This window comes from Manis javanica, chromosome 13 (assembly GCF_040802235.1).
Source record: "Manis javanica isolate MJ-LG chromosome 13, MJ_LKY, whole genome shotgun sequence".
Lineage (NCBI taxonomy): Eukaryota > Metazoa > Chordata > Mammalia > Pholidota > Manidae > Manis > Manis javanica.
Genome location: NC_133168.1, coordinates 35,816,126 through 35,842,394, shown reverse-complemented (window position 1 = coordinate 35,842,394; position 26,269 = coordinate 35,816,126). Strand labels below are relative to the sequence as shown.

The following is a 26,269-nucleotide window of genomic DNA, read 5'->3' as shown; positions in this document are numbered from 1 at the left end:
CTTAGACTTAAAAATCATTTATTGGGGGAGGTGGAATGACTTGACTCTTCAAGGTCAAGTCTTCACTCACCTCAGCATTACAGTGCTCCCCATGCCATTTCCTAAACTAAACTGAACAGCTCTTTCAAGTTCTTATGCATCTGCTGATTAGCTTCAAAAAGCATCTCTCCCTAGGAAAAGCAAAATCTCACCAACACAAACTTTTGGACTTTTCTCTGGCTCAGAAATGCTGAATATTATTGTTATTCCATTTTATGGGTTGAGATTAAGGCTTGTGGAAAGTATTAAATTCCTCAATGATATTCTTAAGTAATTTGATTTTAATCATGAGGTCTGACTCCAAAAATAAATGTGAGATTGATACTGCTGTGTTTGTGGGTGTGTGGTATATGTATTTTTTTTTAGCGGAAGCAGCTATTTAATAGTACAAGTGATTCCCATTGGGGTTAAAAGCCCTCTAAAACTGCAGTGATAAGATGATTGTATGAAACCTGACTGCCCCTACCTGGAGTCCCCAAGTCAATCATTATGAATTATTACAGAGAAGGTCTCACATGAACACAAATGTGGACTTATGGTTCTCTTGCAGATAGTATACAACCCTAAGAATGCAGATCCCTTCAAACTGGTTAATTAGAAGAGTAAAGGAACACCATAACACATAGACTTTACAACCTGTAAGAAAGAGGTTCTTAATCAGAAGTGTACATCAGAATCGCCAGTGTCACTGGCATGAGATTTCACTGTTTTAAAATTCAGATTGAAGCTCAGTGTTTATTAACCTAAATTGAGAAGGGCCTAGGAGTGTACAACTTTTACCTCCACAAATGATTCTGATTCAAACAGGACTATAGGCCTAAAATCCTGACTATATAATATGGACTACTGGTTTTGTTAAGACTTAAGTTTAACATGCTCAAAGGTCAGAATTCAGAAAGTTTAATGTTGTAGTCACCTCAATCTTCTAATATTTAAGCCACCACTTCTCCAGCATAGAAATTTCGAGTTACTGCACTTACTTATATATTAACTCACACGTGCACAGCAACAATGTTATCTTTAAGTCTTGGTGTTTGGGGCAGGATTTCTCTCCAACACTAACTGATTTTAAATGTGACCTTCTTCCCACCAATAAAAGGGATTGAACATTTTATATTTGAAATTTTATGGTCAGTTTATTCAGTTCAATGATGAAAGCTATCAGAAGAATATTCTCCTGAAAATCATTTTTTCTTAGAAAAAAAGAGGAAAATCACCATCACCTTCTCAGCATAGCCACAGATGCTATGGCAGTCAAGACTCTCTGCAGAAGGGAACAGTTCATTAGTCAGTCAAGTCACTCTCTGGGTCAGCAGGATTGTAATCTGGATCATCCTCATCATCCTCCAGCTCCAAATCATCCATTTCCTGGAACAAAGACTCATCTACCTCCACACTGTTTCCAGCTGCAAGACAAAAGATTTCAACTACAGTCTTATACTCAGGAATAAAAAGACAGAACTTCTGAATGTGCATGTGAGGTGCAAGGAATGAAACCCTAACCTGTGGTATGTCACATCATACCAACAATGATCTATACTGATCTGCAGAGACTCACATATTTTAAGAGCAACTTCATACTTTCAGGTCATAGTTCAAAAAATCCAGTTATTAAAAAAAAAGCCTCCCTAGAATGAATTATTTATAATGTTACATGTTGTAAGTTGAAGACAATAATGATATGCCCTAGTTGTACAAAGTTGATTATCTGCTGGTAGAGGTCCTCAAGAAAACAACAACCAGTTGGCTCACTAGCTGGATGCCAGCTATCAGAGGTTTCCCACGCCCTCCGGTCCTTGGAATGTGCATTCCACCTGCCTTCCCTGCTCCCAGAGGCTGCTCTAAGGACAGAGCCTTGAGACAGTGATATGTTGTTGAGCCCATCTAGGTGGTATACATTACTGAACTCCGTTAAAGCCTCTATATAAACATTTAAGATTTGGTGGGCAGATGCAGAGATCTATTTATTTTGCAGTATCCCAAGATAAGCCTCATATGTATGTTCCCTTGCTTACTAAACCTTCCACCTGCCAATCAAGAGTGGCCTGACTTTCTTTGATTTCTCCTGCCCTCACACGGGGGCATGGATTTCAGATTATCAAGCTGCTAGGGAGCTTGCAAACTAATATTTTCATGGACCATGGGACCCACGCCTGTTTACCTCTTTTAATTGTGGCAGATATGTACATCATTGAAGACCAACTATTCTTGTTATTTAACCAATAGGTCTTACTTGTTCTTTGTTACCTAGTACCCTTGTAACCAGTTATGCCTTTCCAAAATTCCAAATGTCTAAGCTCTGTGGGAAGCAATACCCAGGCTTTTCATCAAACATCTCTACTTTTCAGTCTGTCTGAAGTACATAAAGGTAGGTAGGACATTATAGTACTCTTAAGTCACCAAAAATTGTTCACCTTCCTTTCTTGTCAGACTGTAGCCCAATGACACTCAACTCTGTGAGAAGTCTTGCTTCACGCCCACGAGCAGTTTAGTAATAAAATACAATTTGCTAAGTCCAGGCCAAAAAATATCTGATTCTGTCTAGGAGAGAGAGTGAAGACTTCACAAAGCAAATAACATCTGAAATATCTTCATGATAAACTTGAATTCAACAAGAAGAAAAAGCAATTCTGAGTAGAAGCACACACAAAGGCAGAGAGAAAAGGTAAGACCTTGAATACTTCTTACACAAGATTCTTAAGGAAAAATATATGAAGATAACAGATGAGAGCCAGACTGGAGGATGGTATAGGTCAACCTTTTTCTAAGCAAGAGAACCATTAAAGAATTTTAAGGAGAGAAATGTCATAATTAAATAAGGGTTTTAGAAATTCCACCTGAGATGGTGGTGATTATAGGACTCTAGGAGGAGGAAGAGACTAAAGCAGAAAGATAATTTAAGCAGCTACCACAAAAATCCAGATGAAAAACGATAAAACATTTAAATCAGAAGGAAAGAGCCAAAAAGACATTCTAGAGACAGAAACAATAGACAAGTTTTGATGAGTTATTGGATATGAGGAGATACTGATCCGTCAGAAAGGAAAGAGTCAAGAATGAATGAAGAGAGTCAAATTTCTAAAGTGCAAGAAAGAATAAGACAAAGCTTTCTGTATCTGGAATTTCTCAAAACAGGAGGTACAGTGAGCTACTAAACTGAGAGGGGGCTAGATGAGGACATTCTTTCTGTTCTGATGTTGTTGTTAGGACTGTAGAAATCAAGAATGTAATGAAATACATGTAAAAAAATAAAATGCTGACTGCATTAAGGACTCAGCTCAGGTTGCGAAGCATGATATAACTGTGGGCCACATCAACACTGCTTCTTAACCTTCTGTAGCAGATAGTTCAGGAAAAAGGTTGAATGGCTACAGGTTCCCTAACTGGCAAGATGGGTGTGACGGAAGGCTAATGATGTGCAGAACTTTAGGATGCTCTTGGAGGTGTGACTGAATATGGAGTCCAATTTTAAAACACACACACAGGTCACAAGCTCAGTAGAGTCAGGGAATCTAATTTTCTCTGCTATATGCTCTGCGGCCAGGACAGCACTTGACTTACAGTCAGGGGTGCAATAAATATCCATGGACAGATGGGAGAATGAAAGGAGAAGGAAGGCTTAAGAGACTAGATGGTCTAAACATAGTAATAGTAGTATGAAATATAAGATTTTTGGTTAGAAGTAATGAGAAGTTCCAGACTTGAGGTTTTTGTAAAACTCCATTACAAACTATGGAATATAGTGTGCTCCTAGAAATTTGAGGAAAACAGGTCACCTGAGTCACAGTGGCCTGGTTTATTAACTGTCAGAGGGTAATGTGACCATAATTGTTTATTTATTGCTATCTTTCATGTTTAAGTTACCAGAGAATTTTTTTTTAAATACATTGCTATACTTTAATGTATAAATGGATTTACATTAGAATTTATTCTTCAAAATGTATTTCTTCACAGCCTTGGGAGGAAAAATTTACATTGATTTACCACTAATTTTTATGGTTTAATATATTAAAAATAGCATACAATGTACATGTAAAATTCTACTATCTTACCATCCTCCAAGAACTGGATATCAGATGTATCAAGATTATGATCTGTTTCAAATAGTTGTTTCCCTGAAAGAAGAAAATATGTTTAATTTAAATGGCGTAGTTTTCCTCCATCTTTCCTACAGCCCTTTAAAAAGTATAATAATCCAAGAAAACAAGTTTGAAAACCAGTTTTTCTGTGAATTTCAATAAATTTACAAATTTCATAAGTAGCTAAGGGGCATAGGAAATGTATTTGCATTAAAATGGAACAAGTGAAAATCCAGTCTGCCTTGGAGTCCTAGAAAAACAAATAGGTTTGACTCTATTCACTTCCAAGGCTTCTGATCGATCCTGAAGGTCCTGGTAGCTATTCCCAAGATGTACTGATTGCACTAGTTAGATCAAAGATAAGCCACAAAAATTAATTATAATTATGTATGAAGAAACATCATGCAGAGAGAATAGTTTCTCTTTTTGTCCTAGATTCCTAAGTATACTATTTCTTACAGAAATCTGTCCAAATGATCTTTTTGCTATATAAGTAATAGAGGAGGACTTGGGGGGGGGGAGAGCAGGAGTCATACCACTTAATTTATTTTTTCCAGCTTGTTCTTCTTCTTTCATTCGTTTCTTTTTAATTTCCAAGAGTTCTGCATCAAACTTGGCCTTCCAACTTAAGAAATTCTCAATTGTAACAGGAGTGCCATGAAATAATTGCTTAGAAAATTAAAAAGACATGTCACCAGACAAATGAGACAACAGTTTAAAGCATAACACCTAAGGATCCTCCAGATAAATGAATCTGTATCATCACTTAAAGGAAAAGCACAAAGAACTGTTTCAAGTTTTGGAATACTTAACCTGATTTCTGCCTGCACAGGATACTCTCATTGATTTTGGGAATTTACTCTAGAACAGTCTACTTTTTATTTTAATTACAAAAAAACAAAGATAATATGCAGTGTATCATCCCATTGTTATTCACTGTTAAGAAGAAAGTTGTTTCTGTAAGTAATTAATGTGTTTTGAATACAAATCAACATACAATACTAATACCATAGCTTTATCATTTTTACTTCATTTCAGAATTTGAGATTTTTTTTATAGTTTATGTTTAAATTGCTCTGGTGGACCTTTATAATTCTAAACTCTAACCATAAGTGAAATAATTTCTATTTATTTATCTTACCTGCATGAGCTTTACTAATGATTACTAATCATTACTCATGCCATGTCACCAACTGAATGAGGTACCTCTCAAATTTTACTTAGTAAAGCCCTGCTAAAATTTACTTTTATTTTTGTGATTTCAAGGAAAAAAATTACTGGAATTTCCAAAAACAAAGCAAACAAAAACCAAAAAACCAAACCAAAGAAGAACAGATTTAAAGAATAATGAAAGAAAATGGCTTTTAGATATACCTTTTCAGATTCTTCTGCTTCTTTTTCTTTTTGTTTCTTTTCTTCTTCTCGTCTAGTTTTTATTTGATCTACTATTTGATTTAATTTCTCTTGCACAGCTGTTACTAAAGTAAAGATCATCACCATACCACGGTTTTCCTCTGCCTATGTAACCAAAAAAAAAAGTTGTAGCATTAAACATGCTTCTCAGAAAAATAAAAACTAACCAATGAAAGAGGTTTAGCATAATCACTAAGCTCCATGCATTTATAAATATGATTACTAATTCAACTATACCCTAAGTTCACATTTAGATAAATGATCATAAAAATTGAGCATATGTATAACAATATCTTAAATTTTACAAGTTGTGTGCTAAATCCAACCAAAAATAGGTATTTCAATAAATTCTGTCTAACAATCATAAATGTAGATAGAATTCAGAAAACCTTTTCCTACAGTAGCTAGTAACAGCAGTTCTCCATCATGTTTTGTTTTAGTTCTTTCTGGATATTTTAAGAGCTGTGACAATGAACTGAACTTTGAGGCCAAAGTGATTTTCTAACATAACAGGTAATAAAGAAAGTACGTACTTTTGTAATGTACCTTTATGTGCCTTTTCTTTCAGTTTGAAATGGTTTAAAACCAAATATAAAAGCACTTCCACTTCACAAAAGGAAAATAATTCAAAAGCTATTTGGAAGTTGGTCATTTGAAGTCAGAATTAAATAAAACAAGACACCTAGTTTACCCAGAGAAATAAGATAGGATTCCAAGGAAGTAAACCAAAAAAATCCAAAATGTAGAAGACAATTTCCATGCGATAGGCAGGAGAGATTTCCAAGCATTCTTAATAAGGGTGTCATCAGCACAATTTGAGTGGGTATTTCATCTCCTGGGCCCTCCATGAGAACAGAGATTCAAACTAGCTTCTATAATCCTCTTCTATGTAATCCAGTAATCCTCTGTGAATTCTCCACACTAAGGATCCTAAATCTGACTCTCAACAATCTCTCCCCTGAGTTTTTAAACTACCAACTGGACAACGACTTGGATGACCCACATGTATTTCAACACTGAAACCATCATCTGCACAAAATCTATTTCTAAATCTTCCATCTCAGAGAATCATACCTCCACTCACACAGCCCAAATATTCCCATCCCATCATAAACTCTATTACTGCCTCTTAGCTATTCTTAAATATATAAATCTGCTTACTGGAATGGGAAGGAAAGATGGCACCATGAGAGGTGAGACAGGTGCCTCCTCCTAAAACCACGTATAATATGAAAATATAGTTAATACAATTAATCCTGAAAGAGCAACAGGGAAGAAGGTTGCACCAGACTGCATACACCTGGGTGGAAGAGGGTAATGTTCCAAAGCCATGATCTGGCAGGACCCAAGACCCTCCCCCACTCCAGCTCACCGGTGGGAGGAAGAGAAATGGAGTGGGGAGTGAGTGGAGGCCTGGGACTGCTGAACACCCAGCCCTGGAGATTTTCTCTGGGAGCATGAACCTACAGTGCATGGTGCTCTGAAGATTAGTGGAGTTGAAAAGCTAAGACAGGTGGAGACTGAGATAACAGCCACTTGTGGAAAACGGATCCACATCCGGCTGCTCTGGGACAAAAGAAAGGTGGGCAGTCTGAGACTTCCTAACAGTGAGAGGGCTGCTGAAGGGGCAAGGACTGCACAGAGCTTGCTGCTCAGGAGAAAAGACAGGTGGGCAAAATTGTATGGGTGCACTTTGCCCAGCAGGCTGGGAACCTTCAAGAGCTTCAGGCACTCCATCCCCCTGGCTTGCTATGCAACTACAAGGCCCCCCACCGTAACATGCAACTTGTGGCACCTTCCTCCAGGCAGGCTGGCACTCGCTCACAAAATGGCAGCCCCTGCCCTGGAGCAGGCCAGCCAGAGGGAGGCCCTGTCCATGGCAGCTGCAAACACAAAGCACAGAGGCTTACACCTGTGTGCACAGCCCACTGGTTCTGGCAGTAGAGACAGGCACAGCAGCTGGGAAGCAGGAAACAGCTCTTTCCTCCCCCCAGGCACAAGTACCACTCCTCTGCAACCCCCGACATTGCTCCAGGGGCTGAGCAGCTCCACAGAGTAGAGCTTCTGGGCAATAGACGGTGCCACATACAAATATGAAATGTCAAAGGAACCCAATTCAAAGCAAAGTCCTACATACACCAGAAAAAGAGTCAAATGAAACTGATCTCATCAATCTTCCTGATAGAGATTTCAAAATAAAAATCATGAACACGCACATGGAGGTACACAAAAAAATACAAGAACTCAGGGACAAATTCAGGACTGAGATTCAATCATTGAGGAATAAAATATTGGAAATGAAACATATAATGGAGGGATTTAAAAGCAGATTAGATGAAGTAAAGGAGACAGTAAATTGAATAGAAATTAGAGAATAGGAATACAAAGAAGCTGAGGCACAGAGAGAAAAAAGGATCTCAAGGAATGAAAGAATATTAAGAGAATTCTGTGAAAAATCCAAACAGAACAATATTCGCATTACAGGCGTACCAGAAGAGGAACAGAGAGAAAAAGGGATAGAAAGTGTCTTTGAGGAGGTTATTGATGAAAACTTCCCCAGTCTGTGGAAGGAGATAGTCTCTCAGGCCATGGAGGTGCACAGATCTCCCAACACAAGGGACCCAAGGAAGACAACACCAAGACATGTAATCAGTAAAACGGCAAAGATCAAGGATAAGGACAGAGTATTAAAAGCAGCCAGAGAGAGAAAGAAGATGACATACAAAGGAAAGCCCATCAGGCTATCATCAGCCTTATCAACATAAACCTTACAGGCCAGAAAAGAGTGGCATGATATATTTAATCCAATGAAGCAGAAGGGCCTTGAACCAAGAATACTCTATCTGGCAAGATTATAATTTAAATTAGAAGGAAGGATTAAGCAATTTTCAGATAATCAAAAGCTGAGAGAATTTACCTTCCACAAACTGTCTCTACAGTATATTCTGGAGTGACTGCTAAAGAAGGAAGTGTTTCTAATGCTAAACAGCTGTCACCAGAGGACATAAAACAACAGTAAAGAAAGTAGAACAATTCATTACTAAGCAGATGCAAAATCAAATCAACTACCCCAAAAGTCAGTCAAAGGATAGACAAAGAGTACAGAATATGATACCTAATATATAAAGAATGCAGGAGAAAGAATAAGGAGGGAAAAAAAAAAAACGTTTAGATTGTGTTTGTAATAGCATACTAAGTGAGTTAAGACTCTTGGATAGGAAAGAAGTTACTCTTGAACCTTTGGTAACCACGAATCTAAAGCCTGCAATGGCAATAAATATATACCTATTGATAATCACCCTAAATGTAAATGGTCTAAATGCACCAATCAAAAGACAAAGATTCACTGAATGGATAAAATAACAAGACCCTTCCATATGCTTCCTAGAAGAAACTCACTTCAAAACCAAAGACATACACAGATGAAAAGGGAAGGGAAGGAAAAAGATATTTCATGTAACTAAGAGGGATAAAAGAGCATGAGTTACAGTACTTGTATCAGACAAAATAGACTTAAAAACAAAGAAAGTCACAAGAGACAAAGAAGGACATTACATAATGATAAAGGGGTCAGTCCAACAAGAGGATACCCACGTACCTACGTACCCAACACAGAGTACCCACATATATGAAATACTAATAGAATTAAAGGGAAATAGAATGCAATGCATTCATTTTAGAAGACTTCAACACACCAATCACTACAAAGGACATAACAACCAGACAGAAAATAAGGAGACAGAGGCACTGAAAACACACTAGAACAGATGGACCTAACGGACATCTACAGAACTCTACACCCAAAGCAGCAGGATACATTTCTTCTCAAGTGCACAGGGAAACTTTCAATAATAGATCATATACTAGCAAACAAAAAGAGACTCAGTAAATTCAAAAAGATTGAAATTGTAATAACCAGCTTGTCAGACCAGTAGAAATAAATAACACAAAGAGCATCCATTCATGACAAAAACTCTCAACAAAATGGGTAGAGAGGGAAAGTACCTCAACATAATAAAGGCCATATATGACAAATCCACAGCCAACATCATACTTGACTCATAGAAGCTGAAAGCTTTTCCTTTAAAGGAACAAGACAAGGATGCCCACTCTCCCCACTTTTATTCAACATAGTTCTGGAAGTCCTAGCCATGGCAGTCAGGCAACACAAAGAAATAAAAGGCATCCAGATTGGCAAAGAAGAAATCAAACTGTCTCTGTTTGCAGATGACATGATAGTGAACATAAAAAACTCTTAAGAATACACTACAGAACTAGTAGACCTAATAGCTGAAATCAGCAAAGTTGCAGGGTACACAGAAATCTGCTGCATTCCTATACACTAACGATGAACTGGCAAAAAGAGAAATCAGGAAAACAATTCCATTCACAATTGCATCAAAAATAATAAAATACCTAGGAATAACCCTAACCAAGGAAGTGAAAGATCTATACTCTGAAAACTACAAGACACTCTTGAGAGAAATTAAAGAAGGTACCAATAAATGGAAACACATCCCATGCTTATGGATAGGAAAAATTAATATTGTCAAAACGGTGTTCCTGCCTAAAGCAATCTACAGATTCAATGCAATCCCTATCAAAATACCAACAGCATTCTTCAAAGAACTAGAGCAAATACTTCTAAAATTCATATGGAGCCAAAAATGACCCTGAATAGCCAAAGCAATCATGAGATGGAAAAATAAAGTGGGGAGGATACACTCCCACACTTCAAGCACTACTACAAAGCCACTATAATCAAGACAATTTGGTACTGGCACAAGAACAGACCCAAAGACCAATGGAACAGACTAGAGCACCCAGCTATAAACCCAAGCACATATGGTCAATCAATATATGATAAAGGTGCCATAGATATACAATGGGAAAATGACAGCCTCTTCAACAACTGGTGTGGGTAAAACTGCACAGCTATATGTAAGAGAATTAAAGTGGATTATTGTCTAACTCCATACACAAAGTAAACTCAAAATGGATCAAAGACCTGAATGTAAGTCATGAAACCATAAAACTCTTAGAAGAAAAGATAGGCAAAACTCTCTTGAATATAAACATGAGCAACTTTTTCATGAACATATCTCCTCAACATGGGGAAAAAAGCAAAAATGAATGGAATACATCAAGCTAGAAAGCTTCCATACAGCAAAGGACACCATAAGCAGAACAAAAGGCATCCTACAGTATGGGAGAATATATTGTAAACTACATATCCGACAAGGGGTTAACATCCAAAATATACAAAAGGCTCATGCTCAACACCCAAAAAGCAAATAACCAATTAAAAAATGGGCAGAGAATATGAACAGACAATCCTACAAAGAAGAAATCCAGATGGCCAACAGGCACATGAAAAGATGCTCCACAGAGCTCATCATCTGGAAAATGCAAATTAAAACCACAATGAGATAGATATCACCTCACACCAATGTGGATGAACATCAAAAAGACTAGGAACAATAAATGCTGGCAAGGATGCGGAGAAAAGGGAACCCTCCTATACTGCTGGTGGAAAGGTAAACTAGTTCAACCATTGTGGAAAGCAATATGGAATTTCCTCAAAAAACTAAAAATAGAAATTTCTTTTGACCCAGGAATTCCACTCCTGGGAATTTACCCAAAGAAAACAACTTCTCAGATTCAAAAAGACATATGCACCCCTATGTTTATTGCAGCACTATTTACAACAGTCAAGACATGGAAGCAACCTAATTGTCCATCAGTAGATGAACACTTAAAGATGTGGTGCATATACACAATCAAATATTATTCAGCCATAAGAAGAAAGCAAATCCTACCATTTGCAAGAACATGGATGGAGCTAGAGGGTATTATGCTCAATGAAATAAATCAGGAAAAGAGAAACAAATACCAAATGATTTCCCTCTTTTGTGGAGTATAACAACAAAGCAAAACTGAAGGAATAAAATAGCAGCAGACTCACAGACTCCAAGAAGGTACTAGTGGTTACCAAAGGGGAGGGGTAGAGGAGGACAGGCGAGGAGGGAGGGAGAAGGGGATTGTGGGGTATCATGACTGGTGCACATGGGTGTGTCAGGTCACAGGGGAGGCAGTATAGCTCAGAGAAGACAAACAGGGACTCTATGGCATCTTACTACACTGATGTACAGTGATTGCAATGGGGTATGTGGGGGGACTTGATAATAAGGGTGAATGTAATAACCATATTGTTTTTCTTGTGAAACCTTCATAAAACTCTATATTATTGATACCCTAATAAAAAAAAGAAAGAAAAGAAAACAAGTTTACAGAAAGAAAAGGAAAAAGTCCACAAACACACAGAGGCTTACCAACATGATCCTAAATAATCAATGGGGATCAATAACCAAATAAAAACACAGATCAAGCAATATATGGAGACAAGCGACAACAATAATGCAACACCACAAAATCTGTGGGACACAGCAAAGGCTGTGATAAGAGGGAAGTATATTGCAATACAGGGCTACTTCAGGAAAGAAGAAAAATCCTATATGAACAGTCTAAACTCACAGTTAATGAAACTAGAAAAAGAAGAACAAATGAAGCACAAATTCAGTAGAAGGAGGGACATAATAAACATTACTGTAGAAATAAAGAAAATCGCAAAGAATCAAACAATAGAAAGATCAATGAAAAAGCAGGTGCTGGTTCTTTGAAAAAACAAACAAAATAAATGAATCCCTAGCCAGACTTATTAAAAAAAGAGAGAGAGTCTACACACATAAACAGAATCAGAAATGAGAAAGGAAAACTCACTACAGACACCACAGAAATACAAAGAATTATTGGAGAATACTATGAAAAACCATATACAAAGAAACTGGTAAACTGAAGAAATAGACAACTTTCTAGAAGAACACAACCTTCCAAGGCTGACCAAGGAAGAAAAAGACTGAACAGACCAATTATCAGCCACAAAATTGAACTGGTAATCAAAAAACTACCTAAGAAAAAAAGGCCAATACCAGATGGCTTCACCACTGAATTGTATCAAACATTTAACTGAAGACCTAATACCCATCCTCCTTAAAGTTTTTCAAAAAATAGAAGAGGAAAGAATACTTCCAAACTCATTCTATGAGGCCAGCATCACTCTAATAGCAAAACCAGGAAAAGATACCACAAAAAAAGAAAATTACAGACCAATACCCCAGAAGAACACAGATGCAAAAATACTCAACAAAATATTAGCAAATCAAATTCAAAATACATCAAAAAGATCACCCATCATGATCAAGTAGTATTTATTCCAGGAACGCAAGGATGGTACAGTATTCAAAAATCCATCAACAAAAAGGACAAAAACCACATGATCATATAAATAGATGCTGAAAAAGAATTCAACAAAATTCAACATCCATTTATGATAAAAACTCTCAACAAAATGGGTATAGAGGGTAAGTACCTCAACATAATAAAGGCCATATAGAACAAACCCACAGCCAACATTATACTTAACAGCAAGAAGCTGAAAGCTTTTCCTTTAAGATTGGGAACAAGACAAGGATACCCACTGGCCCCACTTTTATTCAACATAGTTCTGGAGGTCCTAGCCATGGCAATCAGACAACACAAGAAATAAAAGGCATCCAGATTGGTAAAGGAGAAGTTAAGCTGTCCCTGTTTGCAGATGACATGATAGTGTACATAAAAAATCCCAAAGAATCCACTCCAAAACTACTAGATCTAAAATCTGAATTCAGCAAAGTTGCAGGATACAAAATTAATACACAGAAATCTGTTGCATTCCTATACACTAACAATGAACTAGCAGAGAGAGAAATCAGGAAAACAATTCCATTCATAATTGCATCAAAAAGAATAAACCTAACCAAGGAAGTGAAAGACCTATACCCCAAAAACTACAAGACACTTTTGAGAGAAATTAAAGACACTAATTAATGGAAATACATCCCACGCTCACAGGCAGGACGAATTAGTATTATCAAAATGGCCATCCAGCATAAAGCAGTATACAGATTCAATGCAATTCCTATCAAAATACCAACAGCATTCTTCAATGAACTAGAGCAAATTGTTCTAAAATTCATATGGAACCACAAAAGAATAGCCATAACAATCCTGAAAAGGAAGAATAAAGCTGGGGGGATTACGCTCCCTGACTTCAAGCTCTACTACAAAGTCACAGTGATCGAGACAATTTGGTACTGGCACAAGAGCAGAGCCATAAATCAAGGAAATAGAATAGAGGGTCCAGAAATAAATCCACACATATATGGCCAATTAATATATGATAAAGGAGCCATGGATATGCAATGGGGAAATGACAGCTTCTTCAATAACTGGTGTTGGCAAAACTGGACAGCTACATGCAAGAGAATGAAACCGTCAAATGGCGTACACAAAAGTAAACTCAAACTGGATCAAAGACCTGAATGTAAGTCATGAAACCATGAAACTCTTAGAAGAAAACTTAGGCAAAACTCTCTTGAGTATAAATATGAGGAACTTTTTCATGAACATATCTCCTCAATATAGGAAACAAAAGCAAAAATGAACAAATGGAGTACACATCAAGCCAGATAGCTTCTATACAGCAATGGATACCACCAGCAGAACAAAAAGTCATCCTACAGTATGGGAGAATATATTTATAAGCTACATATCCGACAAGGGGTTAACATCCAAAATATATAAAGGGCTCACAATCAACACTGAAAACTCAACACCCAGAAAGCAAATAAAACAATTAAAAAATGGGCAGAGGATATGAACAGACAATTCTCCAAAGAAGAATTCAGATGGCCAACAGGCACATGAAAAGATGTTCCACATAGCTAATCATCTGGAAAATGCAAATTAAAACCACAATGAGATATCACCTCACACCAGTGAGGATGGCCAACATCAAAAAGAATAGAAACAATAAATGCTGGCGAGGATGAGGAGAAAGGGGACCCCTCCTACACTGCTGGTGAAATGTAAACTAGTTCAACCATTGTGGAAAGCAATATAGAGGTTCCTTAAAAAACTAAAAATAGAAATACCATTTGACCCAGGAATTCCACTCCTAGAAATTTACCCAAAGAAAACAACTTCTCAATTCAAAAAGACATGTGCACACCTATGTTTATTGCAGCACTATTTACAACAGCCAAGACATGGAAGCAATCTAAGTGTCCATCAGTAGATGAACACTTAAAACAGATAAAGAAGATGTGGTACATATACACAATGGAATATTATTTAGTCATAAGAAAGAAACAAATCCTACCATTTGCAAGAACATGGATGGAGCTAGAGGGTATTATGCTAAGTGAAATAAGCCAGGCAGAGAAAGACAAGTACCAAATGATTTCACTCTTCTGTGGAGTATAACAACAAAGCAAAAACTGAAGGAACAAAGCATCAGCAGACTCACAGAACCCAAGAATGGACTAGTGGTACCAAATGGTAAGAGGTTGGGGAGGGTGGGTGGGAAGAGTGGGAAAGGAGGATTAAGGGGCATTATGATTAGTGCACATAATATAGTGTGTGCACAGGGAAGGCAATATAGCACAGAGAAGACAAGCAGTGACTCTAAAGCATCTTACTATCCTGATGGACAGTGACACACATATATGTACATACATGCTTATATCTATATAATTCTACTTGTTCAAAGCCAATCAAATAATCCTATTATGAAATTCATTATTTCCTTACCTGTAATGCTAATAATTTTAATATATCTGAAGCATCATTATCTTCTAGATTTTCCTGGGAGAATATTTCATAAAGGGGGGCTTCATCTGGATATTTTTCACTATATGTAAATTTGAGGGTAGTCTGGACAGCTCAAGACACAAGGTAAGAATTTGATATTAATACCTTAAAATGTAAAGTATAAAGTCAACATTTTGGTTGAATTAGTAATTAATTTACAGTGTGTCAATGAAAAGTAGCACACCAGAATTTCCTGTAAAGGAAAACAAGGACACTATGAAACCAATTACTAATATGAAAAACACATACCACAAAGATAAGTGAAAATAATTCGAGAATACTAAAAATCACTTCTAACATATGAAACATTTTTACCATATTGCATGTCCAAGAAAGAGGATGGAAAAAAGCCACTCTTTTTAAAACCCTTCTTAAGATGAACAAAAAGCAATGAATATAACACAGAAAAAGAACTACCTTAGGCTCATTTTCAGGCCTCTACAAAAGCCAGTTCCCAGTGCAAAAGATCTAACTTTAGTCCTGAAGTCTGTATCTCTATCTGCACAATGGCAGCAGGAGATGCTAGCTGACACAGTTGTCACCTGGACATTTTGAGAGATTATCTGAGAAATTTTTAACCTGTCTATACATTTTCACTCACTCTTCTGGCTTGTGCCAATTCACAATCTGACATTTGTAGAGGAGTGAGATCCTTACAGACACATCAGTGCAAGGAATCTCTCTGCAACTCAGCTAATAAATTCTCAATTCTATCAGGCAATTTGCAACTAGGCAGTAATGCTAACTATTTTCTGTTAAAATGTATTAGTCACAATGATCCTTTGCCTAGATTTCACCTTTCTTGGAACTCATATTTTGATTATTAAAAACCTCCTGACTTCAATGATTTTTACTCAAATTTAGGGAAAAAACACCTTAAAATGTAGTTTGCTATTTTAATTTTTGTAAATGATCTCAACAAAGAATTTTATGAAGAATGGATATAAGAAAAATTGAGTGTTCAATCAGTAAGCACATAGTGCCTTTTGGCATTTTTTTTAATAGACACATTTCTAATTATATTTCTAGAATAAGGGTGGTTTTTTCCTAATTTATTGATTCTACTATATGATATAATAGACATTCATTATAGAAAATTTGGGAGTACACTGAGGGAAAAATAAAATCAGTAATAATCCCAGGATCAGGAAGAGATCACTATTACCATTTTGGCATATTTAAAGTACTTAAATGTATTTCTAAAAGGATACTTTAAAGTATCTTTCTATGCATATATTTACATTTTAAAATGTGAAAGGATGCTCATGTTCTGTTTGAGATTTTATACATATAACATCTCTATCTATGTACATATATGTAGGTAACTGTACCCAACATCCTTTCAACTTGGATTTCAGCTAACATCTCAATGTTAACCTCATTTTCCATTATACAAGACAGATTTAGAGTTATCAAGTGATACCACTAAAATTAGTATTACTGACTGTTCATGGCAGAATTTTAGTTGACTATCTTCCTAGGAAAAAAGAAATCCTTGCAGTTAATACCAACTAACATGTTTTTATCAAGTTACAATATTAACTGAACCGGACTAAAGATGGAAATGAACTCCAGATACTCCTCCCCCAACATCTGCCAAATATAAATTAACTTACTTAATTGTAATTTATTAGTTTCATGTACTTTTTTTGCATAATTTATTAGTTTTAGTCATTTATCTGGTTTTATGTATATAATATTTGAGTAACAATAGAACATCTATCCTAAAGAGACATGCAGATAAGTGTTTATCCAGGCCCAAAATCTCCTATCTTTTCTCCATCTGCTGTATTACTGTTTCCCTTTCCCTTTTAAAAACATTGTGTCCAAATGTATCTCATTAACTTCCTATTTCTCTAGAAGTCATGTTTACATAATAAATACAGATTAGTAACACACAACATTCATAGGAGACCCGTAACAGCACCATAGCACCTCTACACCTGCCATGCCCAGCACAATGGCTGAAGAATGAGTAAAATTCCTGAGAAAGAGGCTTAAGAAAACCATAAGTATTTCTGATTAGACTTACTTTCATCATTTTCTCCAGCCTCAGATGTCACAGTAATGGTGAAGCTGGGTGGATTTTCTGATAATACTGCAAGAAAATATACAAAGGGTTTAAGTTATTAAGCTGCTTCACAAGGCAGATGCTTGTCCTTATTAGCAAAATATCACTACCCAGTCCTGGAAATTGATCCCTAGCCTATATCTCCATTTCACAAATAGAACTGAATAGAATATTCAAGCGATAAAAAGTCCACCAATTGTCTATTTAAATCTAGGGTTGTCATTAATCTGGAAAGAAATACCTATAGTAGATACCCTCTTGGGAGTTTTATCAAATCAATTAAAATAGTTAATTTACTTTTAATTCAAAATTTCCAACTATACACATGGAAAATCACGTTCTAAAAAATTCCCAAATAGAATGACAAAAAAAAAAGTTCAATGTTTCTCATCAGACACTATGCACTGATAAATATTCAGTATTATCACTGTTATACTTAAATATTCTTAAGTGTAACTGAGAATTTTCATGACAAACAGTAAATATTAATTTGTTAGGGTTTGTATTTTCCAGCTATCTCTTCCTTCCACATCACCTCTAGAACCAAACTTTATTTTTCACAAATTATTGAACCTCTACCACCTTTTAAGGAATTACAAAGTTAGCCATGAATTCAAACATCAAACTGCTTACAATTTGTTAAGCAAGACATATAAATAAACATATATGTAAATAAGATAGCTTTATATACTATTTCATAGCCTGATACCTATCAGACACTCTACATATGCTTATTATCTACTCTATGACAGGAATACTTAAAAACTATCTAAGAGCTCTGAGGTCAGTACCTGGCAGTATCTAGTAACTCAACAAATTTTGGCTCAGTGAAAGAGCTAAATTCATGGGATGAAAGGATAAAAACAAAGAAACCTTGTTTTCAGAACCATTATTAGAGTAAAGAAAAATTCAAGCCACCTGTAATTGCTGCTGAGCCCATGAAAAAAGCCTGCGCTGGCTGGAAAGCACTGTCAGGGTTGGTAGCAGCTCAGAGCAGCCTCTTTGTGAAATGAAAGAGCCAGGTGATGTCTGAAGAAGTCACCATGGAAACTAGTCAGCTTCCTCCAGAACTTTTGAGGCCTTCATAAATATTCATTATCAATAAAATTCTAAGACATATATATGTGTTTATTCTAATTGAAGTTTAAAAGTCCTTGAAGCAATGATGAATACCTATGATTACTAGAAAGGTGTTTGTCAGGAAGATAAAAGACTCATTGGACTACTATGGATTTCAGGGAGTTCAGCCCATGCTGAAAAAGTCCCTGAAAGGCAGTTATAATAAAGCTTTCATACTATGATTGGCCTTATCTTTTTTTAACAAATGTGTGTAAAATATATTTGATGTATTTCATTCCTACTTCTTTCCATGACCAACTTCAGTATTTACATGTCATGAAAAAGAAACCATTGCAACTATAGAAATAAGGACTCAACCTAATGATATTCCAACTGATTACTATTTTCTGGGATTCAATTAGGCTGTACTTTAGGGGTCATCTATACCCAATAACAGCTAACAGTTATCAAGCATTACTTTATGCCTGTGCTGTGCTTTGCATTTACACAAAGATCCTTTAATTCTCACATGAAGGTCATGTTTTTATAGCAGTACCATATTTCACCAAACTTAGGATGCATCAAGTATGAGATGCACCCTACTCTATGTACTACTAAGAAAATATAATTGCCAATTAAACTATGATATGTAATCAATTACAAGATGATTCATATTTCAGATGTTAAAATGAAAGTGTTACAATCAAATATAGTGTTATCCCAACTTTAGATGTGAAAACTGAAATAAAAGAGCTCTTAAATAATTTGCCCAAAGCTATACAGCATGTAACTGATAGAACTGAATAAACTGTAAAGAGTTTTATTTAAAAAGAAGAAAACTTTTCAGCTGAGAAATTCCAGGGAAGCCATTTGAGCTCGGTTATGAATTAAGGTATATTGGTAAGCAGAGACGGAGAAAGGAATGTAGGTGAGAGTAACACAGAGGCAAGGGCATAGTGGTGAGAAAGTTTAAGGAATATAATGAATAAGAAATTATTCCATCTGATGGATGGATGTGTAGGTGAAGAAAACTAGTTATTAATTCAGCTAAAAGTTTAGGCTGTACACAGTGATAGTTGTGACTGCAGTAATATGGTCAGAATCGTATTTCTAAACATATGAAAATAAATCTACCAACAGTGAATAAAATAGGAGAGAAACAAGACTAAGAGGTAGGATGAAACTAGATAGCTATTAAAATTATCATAGCAATGCTAATGAGGTTCTGAACAAGGTTGGCAGCAATGAGGACAGTGGGAACAGGGAGGAATCTAAGATATTGATGGATGACACTTTGAATTTGCGGAAGAGGACACTGATGCCACTAACAAAAACAAGAAATACAAATGAAAAATTAGGTATGATGTATTTGGAAGACTCAGGGTACTTTCAGTTGGAGATTCCGAGTATGCAATTGGAAACGGGCAAATGGAGCTAAAGAGAGCTGGGCCTAAGCTGAATTTGGGACCATGCACATCTAAAACCATCAGATCACCAGAGAGAAATAAATAAGAATCACCAGAGAGAAATAAAGGCCAACAAGCTTTGTAAGGAATCCTGAATTGGGGTAACAAAATTAAGAGGAGGAAAAAGTGCCAGAGCATAAAAGAAAAGCAGCATATGAGAGGTAAAAACAAAACTCCTAAGAAAAGTCTATTTTACTTGTGAAGCAATCCCCACTCTTGAGATCCAGGTCTGACATGTCTATAATATGCACCATATGTACCAGCTACGTGGGGAGAAAATAAGCAATGAACCATTGGCATATATGATGGTATCTAATCCCTAACAAAGCCCTTTGCAGTCTGGCCCCTGTTTACTTATCAGGTCTCATTTTCCATGATACTCATTTCTCACTTTATGTTCTAGCAATACCAATTCACTTGTCCTTTGAACACAGTTTGCTTTCTCACAGTCATGCTTCTGCATATACTGTACCCCCTTTCTGAGTCTCACTCACTTTACTCCTCATCCTCTCTCTGTTCTCCAAAACAACTCAGACCCTCCACTCTATGTTCCAATTGCATCCTATATATATCTCCATAAAAAAGTCACCACAGTATGTTATAAATTACTTATCCAATGTCTTTTCCCAATAGACTGAGCTTCTACCAATGCACATAGTAAATACTTGGTAAATGAGAAAACCTTTCAGTAAATGAGGGCACCAGGATACTAGCAAGAAACATCACTGAATTTCCTGACTTTGGGAACCAAATAGATTAGGAAGGCAAGATGGAGAAGAAAGAAGTTTATAAATCATCAATCCATAAGAAATTATGATGAGAGGCATGTTCAGCAAAAGAATGGGAATGAAGAGCTGTGGGGCTACAAAATTCATGGACAGAAAGAGGAATTTCAGATGCCAAAATTTTAAAGATGGTATGTCCAAGGTGTGGCTATGCCCCCATGCAGTTGAAGGAAATGGAAATCAAAACCATTCATAGACAAAGACAAGAAATTATGGGGCAATAGTATTAGAAGAATCAGTAACCAGGTAAATATCTAGCAAAGAGTATCTTATAATTGTTTGGCAGTTATAAAGTATTTACACTTACATTATTCCTCATCAAACATATATGGAAACTGGGGCTTGGAGAGGTTAAATGATATGTACCCAGTATACCAAGCAGCCATTACAGAGAAAAAAATTGTAAACCAGGAACAACAACAAAAAGGGATACTGGAGAACACTGCTAATATCTCAAAATATCCACTCTCCCCTTTTTCCAGTGATACCATTTTAAAGCAAGCATACTGACCAACCAAAATAAAGACTACATTTCCCAGACTCCCTTCCATTTTCCATTTAGGTCTCACCAAATGACTAAGTTCCAGTTAATGACATGGAGGCAGAAAAGTTCTTTTGACTGTTTCTAGGAAATTTCCTTAAGAAATGGCTGTCTTTTACTTCTATAATATTTCCTTTATTATCCTACTGCCTTGGAAAAGGAATGGTGCCATCTTGACCATGAGGGTGAAAACTACATCATAGGGATAACAGAGAACTAAGAAGAATCTTGGGTCCAGAGATACTCTTAGACTAGAGCTACATAACTTTTAGTGCAAGAGCAATAAATTTTCACCTTTTTAAGAACTACTGTTATTTGGTGCTTTCTGTCACAGCTGAACCTAATCAAATATAAAACAAAATATGTAAAGGGATAATATTCCAAAGCTTGGATGTGACTAAAATAGGGATGGGAAAGTTACTTAATAGAACTTGCTAAGGGGAATGATTCATCACAACTCAGGGTCTGATTAAGGAATAATCCCATTCCAATGCTTTACTGTGAGTTGCGGTAAGCAGAGTAGCCTTCACTAAAGACACCAGATTTCTAACACTGTGAGTGGATCAAAATACTTTCAAGAAAAAGAGTAAGGTTGTTGGACATAGTGGAAGGAAGCAGTGGAAGTGCAGAAATGTCAAGTAATACAGGGGCAAATGATGGTAAATTTTACAGAATTAAGGATTTTGTCAAGAATAGAGATCATGGAGATAGTAGCTGAAAGGTACACTAAAGAACACAAAAATGACAAAAGTTTTCACAATTAAAGTATGGCCCTTTGATCCTTAGGGAATGTCTTTGAAAAGCTACTTTCACAAAATGGCTTCTGCCCCATCTCTAAGATGCAATTACAGCTGGTAAATGCTTATGGATGCTACTTAGAAGTACTGACTGCTACTTAGAAGTACTGACATAATCAAAAGTAGCATCAGGTAGCCTTCTTTGTAAGACCGAACAAAATTAAAGGAACTTATTATTTGGTTAGCCTGAAGCCAACTGATTTGTTCCAACAAAACTCCCCAGGGCCACAGATTTAAATACAGAAATGGAAATAACCAAATTCTACTACCTTAGCAAAACCTTGTCAAATGAAGGAGAATGTGGTGTCAGGAGAGTCCATTAGTATTTTGGACGACTAGTTGTTGGGAGGATTGGATCAATGTGTAATCAAGCTACAGAACAGGCAAAAAGAAGAAACTATATTATGATTTGTTATAATTTACAACAAATGCAACATTGGACCAACTCTTCGCAAATAGTCAAGCAATCAGTTCTGAGGTTAGGCTAGGTCTATGTGCTGGATGGATTGTGCCTCTTCAACATCCACAAGGGGGTCATGATGTGCTTAACAAAAGCTTCTCTGTCAAGCACTCAGCCATCTCTCTCTCTCTCTCTCTCTCTCTCTCTCTCCTCACACACACACACACACACACACACACACACACACATACACATATGTATAAACACTTCCCTCATTCATGGAACTGATCACTTACCAAATCTAATATTAAATGTAATTTAAAATGAAGTTAGAAAACTACAAATTACTGTTCCTTGGCAAACTGCCACAAGTAAGCTGTCTTTCTTAAACCTGGTGCAAAAATATTAAAGTATGAAATCATCAACACAAGAGAAGACTGTAAAACAATAAACCTGCAAATCCTCAAGATTTCAAAAAATGAAACATGTAAACATTCCAAAGACCTCTGACCATTTCTGAGAGATTATAAAGAATATGATCATGAGTAAGGAAAATTACTAAAGAACTACAAATCAAGACATCTCATTTTAAATATTTATTGTAAAGCTTGAAGGAATGCTGATAGGAATTAGATGGGCTCAGCTGATACTGTGGACTACTTGAATACATCAAAGATTCATAAACTGTCTTTTATTACCATGGCTCAGAATCCTCAAGTACTTTTGGCATCTGACAAGACACGGAACTGTCTCAGATTTGTAAGAACCACAAGACTGCTTTAGGGTTAAAAATATATCACTTATAAATGCTTATATGCATAGTATTTAATGAGGGATATCTTATTTCCAAAGAAATGAAAATAGCATATCTTATGCTTTCTTAACATTGCCTACTCACAGTATTCATGCCTGTTACATTTCTAGTGTACTAGAAATGACCAAATGTCACAATTAAGAATATCCAACAACTGACCCTATATTCTATTTTATTTACACAATGACATATAAGCAAGGATAGAGAAGGGAGCCAGACTCCATACGCACTCACCCAGGTAATGACACTCTCAAACCCCTCTTCACTCATCCCCTTAACATCCTCACAGTACAGGTGTACTGCTGGTGAGAGAGAACATGAACAGGACTGGAGCTATACAAGGATAGCTGAGAGACATCTGCCTGTTGGCAAAGCAGAACAAAATTTGCTACCATTGCAAGCAGTGATCAAAAGGGGGAACTAAGAAAACTATAAACAGTTGAGAGGGAGAGAGGTTGGAGTATATGAGTTAAAATAATGTACTATTACACTGTGTTCTAACAATCGATCATGCACAACAAAGGAAGGAATGGGGAATGTCCCACAGCCTATGCTCTACTTGAGTATACTGGCTTCATTTGATCACTTCTCAAAAACTGAGTGTAATGTGAGAGAAGCCATATTATTGATATGGTTATCTTGCTGCATTTTCAGAATCATCTGAAGCGCATCTTAATACATAAGTAAGTATTCTCTCCCTTTTAAATAGACCTAATGAACTTCTCATTACTATTTTACTGTAGCCCGACCTGCCACGTAATCCTCGGTTCCCCGTCATCCCAGCTGGAGCGGGATCCCAAGTCCCACATGTCTGGGCCAAGGAATGTGAAGGCGCAGGAAAGGCGTTCCAGACCTAATGCTTAGTACCAGTCCTGTCGCCAACCCGCTGGCCGACCCAAAGCAAGTCACTTAACTTCCTGAACTTTCTTTACCTTGCCTGCAGCCAGAGGAGTCCCGGTGGAAGATGTCTAATACCCCTGCCAGTCTAACAACCTGCGATTCTACAGTAGAACTGGGATTTGCGCTACATCAATGCCAGACCATAAAGCAAGAAAGAAAAGAAAGACCACAAACTTGAGGGACAATGTTACTCTTAAAGTTTTGGGTAACTCTGGGTACACTCTGACTCCCATAAACTTCAAAACACCGTCCTACGAAAAACAGCTTCTACCTGAATAAAGCTGAAAAATGTGAAAACTGACACCGTTGCAGCTCTTGAAAGAGCTATTCCCACTTGGCATTTTTATCTTGTTTTCGCGCTATTTCACTAAACCTCGGGTTGCCGTAAATTACATATAAACCAATGTGCCCCGATCCAATTCCAGGCCTGACACTCTCCGGGGACCTCGCCAGCCTTGGGACGGAGAAAAGAAACAGTCGCGGTTACTCCTAACGGCCTGAACACGCTGGGGGAACTTGAGGAGAGAGCGACGGGCCGGCGGCCACGCGGCCTCGCTGTGCCGTCTCCTCCTGGGCCGGGAGGCTATGGGCAGCGGCGGCTCCAGCCCGTCCCACTGCACCCCGGGAGGCTGCGACCGGCGCCCGCGGGGTTCACCTGTGAAGGAGTCGGGGTAGATGGACTCCAGAGCCTCCAGCTCGTTGCGCTGCTCCTCGCCGTAATCTGTCATCGTGGCCCTCGCTGCTGCCCATGGACGACCAGACACGCAGGCGGCGCTCCGCGTCGGGCCACCGCCGCGCCGTGAGCTGGCGCAGAGTCCGCAGCAGGGAGCCTGGGGCCCAGGGTCTGGCCGGGCCTCTTAAGCAACAGCCCGCCGGCGGCCACCGCCTGCTCGCTAGCTCGGCGTTCGACTCGTTGAGCCTGGCCGGCTGGGCACTGAATCGCCGCCTGTGCCAAGCCCGCTCGGGATCTGCTGGGACGATGACGGCAGCCGGTCTGGCATTCGCTACAGACACCTCGGTCCTGTTCCTCGGGTTTCCCAGGGCCTGCGCCAGCGGAGCCACTCCTCGCGGCCTCCTCGCTCGATGTGTCGAGGCTGGCGCCGGGGCTGGGCGGTGTTTCCGTGGCGGGACTTGAGAGCGCCCGTGAACTCCGTCGCTTCCGGCTTCCGGTTTGCGATCGGGTAGTTGGCCGGGGGTGGGCGGATGTGCGGCTCGCTGTCGACTGATAGTGAGGTTCGGGTGGTTCTGCGCTTCTGAATCTCTGGTTCCTTGGTGTCCCGCGGCTGCTGGGCGAGTGGCCGAGACCAGCATCGAGTGCCTGCGCAGAGGAGCGGAGGCTTTGCTAGCGCGTCGGGCGGGTCCGGAAGGGTCGGCTCGACCCGCTCGTTAGCCGGGCGGAGTCGGTCGCGGGGAGAAACCGAAGGGAACTCCGGAGATTTGGGTTCTTGAGTCACATCTCCAGGCTTCGCTTTTCACTTTGTAAAGTAAACACGGCTGGACATAGAGCTAAATGTCTGTGATTATTTTATGTGAAGTGGTGAAGGGTGTGTAGATTTCAGTAGCATTCTTGATAAGCAGCCTAAATAAGTATCCATAGGAACCTTTGATTTGGGAGAATAAAACTGAGAAAGTAACACTTAAAACATATGCCTCAATTATCTCCAAGTTCGTCACAGGAGTTACAAAGAAAATTTTCAAAGCACCTGGCAAAACCTAAGAAAACGGCTGAAACATTGTACTTCTATGAGAAGTATGTTGAAGAACTATTTACAGTTACGTTTACAATAAAGAAACAGCCGTTAAGTCAAAAAGATGTGAAAAGTAATAAAATACTGCAACGTATCCGAGTTAAACACTTATTTTATATTTTCCTTTGTTCCTGTATATTATAACTGGGTTCACTTTTGTAGTGGGGGAAGTAAGAAACTTTGTTTTGAAATAAGGAGCGCCCTAATTATGAAGGCTGAAGTTTTCTCTTGTTCAAATGATGATGTTCCATGGACCAGAAGGTATCTTGATCTTTTATGCGAAGTATTGCTTTCTTACAGCAGAGGAACACATTAAAACAAAGCATTCCAGTATATTTTGCTACTGATTATTTAATACTTAAGTATTAAGGTTTGAGGCATTCTTAAAACTTCCAGGAAAAAACTGG

At 37.8% G+C, this 26,269-nt stretch overlaps 1 protein-coding gene across 8 annotated transcripts; it reads right to left on the bottom strand.

The window, feature by feature from the left end:
* Positions 1 to 1,148: 1,148 nt before the first annotated feature.
* Positions 1,149 to 25,463, bottom strand: RWDD1 (RWD domain containing 1). Of its 8 annotated transcripts, none has more exons than XM_017653492.3 (7): positions 24,770 to 24,985; positions 17,314 to 17,379; positions 15,222 to 15,352; positions 5,493 to 5,636; positions 4,655 to 4,787; positions 4,092 to 4,154; positions 1,149 to 1,445 (listed from the first exon to the last, which is right to left on the bottom strand). In XM_017653492.3, the coding sequence occupies exons 1-7, from the start codon at positions 24,840 to 24,842 to the stop codon at positions 1,324 to 1,326; spliced, it is 732 nt and encodes a 243-aa protein (XP_017508981.1). In that variant the 5' UTR covers positions 24,843 to 24,985; the 3' UTR covers positions 1,149 to 1,323. The 8 variants fall into 8 exon arrangements, 5 of the variants coding, with proteins under 5 accessions (XP_017508981.1, XP_036873566.1, XP_036873568.1 ...); XM_037017671.2 differs by having other exon boundaries at positions 15,222 to 15,344; positions 24,770 to 24,823; XM_037017673.2 differs by lacking the exon at positions 15,222 to 15,352 and having other exon boundaries at positions 24,770 to 24,865.
* Between the last annotated feature and the right edge of the window lie 806 nt (positions 25,464 to 26,269).